General features: G+C 37.6%; 1 protein-coding gene across 1 annotated transcript; it reads right to left on the minus strand.

Annotated features, from left to right (window-relative positions):
• Nucleotides 1-216: 216 nt before the first annotated feature.
• Nucleotides 217-3,588, minus strand: LOC133135898 (hemagglutinin/amebocyte aggregation factor-like). Its single transcript, XM_061253242.1, has 5 exons — nt 3,521-3,588; nt 2,713-2,788; nt 2,416-2,601; nt 1,427-1,579; nt 217-378 (listed from the first exon to the last, which is right to left on the minus strand). Exons 1-5 carry the CDS (start codon nt 3,576-3,578, stop codon nt 336-338), a joined length of 516 nt encoding a protein of 171 aa, XP_061109226.1. The 5' UTR covers nt 3,579-3,588; the 3' UTR covers nt 217-335.
• Between the last annotated feature and the right edge of the window lie 707 nt (nt 3,589-4,295).

Below are 4,295 nucleotides of genomic sequence, written 5' to 3' on the forward strand. Positions count from 1 at the left end.
TTTAGAAACGATGTTTATAGTTCTATTTATTAATTTACTTATTTAGTTTTATTTATTTAGAACAAGTTGGGTGAATTCAGGTAATTTGGGACACTTCTTTGTAAATGTTCAGTGGAATTGTATGCAGTTATTTTTGAGTTTCTCAAAATTCTGCTTTAATGAAACCACAAAGTCTGTTTTAAGAAAAGACACAGGACCATATTTTAATGCATACTACTCTATGTTTATTCCTTTACTTTTGAATTCAGACCATATATGGTACCAATAAACTATATTTATTTTTCAATGATTCGTGTAATTTCTTCTTTTGGTTCGATCCCTTTAATCAAAAGGATTCAACAAGTGCTTGCACAGAACTTAAACCGCCAGCGACGATCTCTGCAAAAGAACAGAACAATGTTCAGATTTACACGCAATAGTATGGTCAGATCAGCTGCACATCTTTTAGAGGTTCTACACCTCCACAAAAAGGCCAAAATCTATTTCATATTGTTCACTTTTCCACTCATCAGTTAAAATGGCCTTTATCCTTAATTTTGAGTTGAGACATTAAGAAAGTTTGTTCTATTATTTTAAAGAGGGGCCAGACATGAGACACAAAGTTACCAAACAAGACAGACAGTCAAATTATGAACAATGAAAGGAGAATTAAACAGATAAGGTGTTCGAATAGTCATTGTGAAAAAGGTCTACTGTTGCTATTTTCTTACATAGTCAAGTCTTAAGAACTGAGGTGCATTTGTCAAATGGTTGTGCTACCTGTTCCAATGCAGGTTCAAATCCAGTCAAGCGTATGACACACATCATTGTCACATTTTGTTCTGCTCTTCTCCGCTGCATACTAAAGCAGCATTAAAAATAATCATCAAACTTCCTTTTAGGAGTTTATCTTGCTGTCTATCTTGCTATTTATCTATCGATTGATCTTGATCTATTTTGCCACAGTTAGTCTGCTCTATACTCTCACAATGAGGAAAGAGAAGTACTTCAACCAAGGTCGCCAAGAACAATATTTGTTCTAACTAACTTTGTTCTGAATTCTTCAAACCTTGTAGGCCAGTCCAGTCCGGTTTCACAGAGATTTAAAACAACTAAGAAGGGGGGTTAATCAAACTTTATAATGCATGTACATTTTGAATAGTCCAAACTATCACTGTATGTGTGCATGTGTAATTATTTATAAATCATTTTTTAGGAACTCGGCATCCCCTGTTTGCCTGCTCATATTTCTTCTTAAAAATGAGCTAAGCCTCGTTATTACAGTAACTAATAAGCCTGTGCTGAATGAGCAAGAATATACCACTTGAAAATACGAGACCTATAATCACAAAAATCGTATTGTAACCCACCGATATTTTAAGGCACCTTGATTTGCAAAAATTATGAACCTAATTTTATTCTTTCCTCAAAGTGACAAAATACTTACTCGGCATGATTATTATGGTAACTTCGAACCCCAGCAAGGTAGCTACCATGCGGAACAACCCAAGTGAATTTCTCATCAAAGTTGTTCACATAGGGTGTCCAGCTGCAGGGGTGGCTGCAGTAGTTGTCCACTGCGCAGCAGTAGAATCTCCATCTGGGGTTGGAAAACAGCAATAAGAACGTGGCTTGACCTATACAGCAAGCCCTGTGACCTCAAGAGGTCCACCCTGTTAAAAATGTTTTCACCCATCACATACAATTAATTGCACTGGCTTTCAGTATGTGGACCAAATTATCTTTTCAGACCAATGCAAACTGCTAGCAGGGTGTACTTAAGGCTGCCTTTACTGTATGTGTTGTTGTTTGTAATGAACTGACCAAAAACAGGAGCAGAAGTCTCGTAAGTATTAGGTTCATTTTAGATCATTCTCATGACTGTGGTGTCGCACGTATTGAACAGGATTCAGTAATCTGCTTGCTGCTGTATCTTGTTTCATCATGGCCAGTTGGTTACAATAGTTACAGTGGGAGCAATAATTATTTGATCCCTTGCTGATTTTGTAGGTTTGCCCACTTACAAAGAATGAAACTGTGTAGAATTTTAATCATAGGTACATTTTAGCATTGAGAGACAGAATATCACAAAATAATCCACAATAACAACATCATATAAATTCTATGAATTTATTATCGTATTTTTGCATGAAATAAGTATTGGGCAAACCTACAAAATCAGCAAGGGATCAAATAATTATTTCTCCCACTGTATTATCAAATAAAGCTCTTGTCAACTCCATCAATGTTGATGCCCCCCAACTGGGGATTTTTCCATCAAAGTTTCTCTGCTGCCCTTCAAACAAATCAGTATCTTGTTTTTTCACTGGGTTCAAATACATTAGGACTTCCCTGACCATATGCAAGTATCTTTGTTTAAAAAAGTGAGCTAAAAAAATAAAAAATAAAAAAGAATTGGAAAACTGTAATACAAACCTTCGATCTTCTTGCTGGTTTTGATGATAGCTTGACATTCCTGAAATAATGTGATTATTTGGACAGCTGAAGTGGACTGGTTTATCAAATCCATTGACATAAACAGTCCAGAAACACGAAGTGGAGGCAGGACTTCTCTTGCACCTAAAATCCCAGCGGCGATCTTCATAACGATTGTGATGTTGGCTAGAAATAATGCACAAACAATAAATCGTTACTGGGTATTATTCATTTTTCATGTTTTAAATCACTTGAACACATTCTATTGATGTAAGCTAAACAGACGATACTTCTTACCTGGTAATCTCAGAAATTGTAGTTTGGTCGGGACATTGAAAATTTAGTGCCTCGTCGTAATCATTTTCCCATGCTTCTGTATTAACCAAAAAAGCCGTTGTCAATTAATAGATTTCAAAGAAAACATACACTCACTGAGTACACTCACTTTATTAGGAACACCTGTACACCTACTTATTCATGAGATTATCTAATCAGTCAATTGTGTGGCAACAGTGCAATACATACATTCATGCAGATACGAGTCAGGAGCTTCAGCTAATGTTCACATCAACCATCAGAATGTGGAAAAATGTGATCTAAGTGACTTTCACTGTAGAATGATTGTTGTTGCCAGACCAATCTCCTGGAATTTTCATGCATAACAGTCTCTAGATTTTGCTGAGAATAATGCGAAAAAACAAAAAACATGAGCAGCAGTTTTGCGGGCAGAAACGCCATGTTAATGACAGAGGTCAGAGGAGAATGGCCAGACTGATCAAAGCTGGAAGAAAGGCGATAGTAATGCACATCACCACGCATTGCAACAGTGGTGTGCAGAAGAGCATCTCTGAACACAACCATTCAAACCACTGTGTGGATAGGCTTCCACAGTAGAAGACTTTAATATGACTAAAACAATAAGTCTAATGAATCCCTAATATTTGTGTGTATTTTTGCACACAAAACTCTATGTTTAAATTTCCTTAACCACCTAGCTATAGTCCCTCAGGGGGGAAACTAAGACACTTTTTCTTTTCACTATATTAAAAGCATGCATAGGGTATGTTGTATGAAATATCTGTGAATTTCAGATGATCCTGCTTACCATTGCCATGGACTTGGAAGCCAGCAATCAGGAAAACAAGAAAACAAACTTTATTCATGGTTGGATCGTCAAAGTGAGTCACTGTGACTTTGATGATAAAATCGCCTCCTTTTATGCAATGCAAAAGTTATGCAATTGAGTGTTTTTGTTTACAAAATGGGCGGTGTGTTCTTTCACTGCAGATAGTTTGACCAACGCCAAGTGCGGTTGGCGTGACCACAGGAAGAAGACATGGGACAGATGCTCAGAAGTAGCTTCTAACCTTATGCTAACATCCACATAGCTGAACACAGAATACAGACAGGAGGCATTAGGTATACTCAGTCAGAGACTTAGGGAAGAAAATGTGCATTACAATGTGTCCTAGACAGTTTTCTTTTGTGTTGTTTGTCTTCTAAATTATGACCCTCGCAGTAGTGATTGTATTCCTTGTAGATTTTGCACTAACTGCCAGTCCTGTAACGGATCTAAATTCTGATTTGAATTTCTGTGCTGTGAGTGATATGAAATATAAAAGGTAAAACACTCGCTTTGACTGCTTTCGCAGTGTAAGTGCCACAATGCAAAATCGTCTGCATACAACTAGCACTGATATCAGGCCTTTAACTCTAAGACTGTAAATGCGGTTGCCATTGGACTCACATAAACTCACCCCCGGCCCACTCTAACCCCCTGGGGAGGGGTGAATATTATCCTCTGGGGAGGGGTGAGCATCTGACAACAGGGCTGCTCTATTCTGGGTGCAACTGGACTGGACGCAGTCCTGCCTATGCAA

Source organism: Conger conger, chromosome 8 (assembly GCF_963514075.1).
Source record: "Conger conger chromosome 8, fConCon1.1, whole genome shotgun sequence".
Classification (NCBI taxonomy): domain Eukaryota; kingdom Metazoa; phylum Chordata; class Actinopteri; order Anguilliformes; family Congridae; genus Conger; species Conger conger.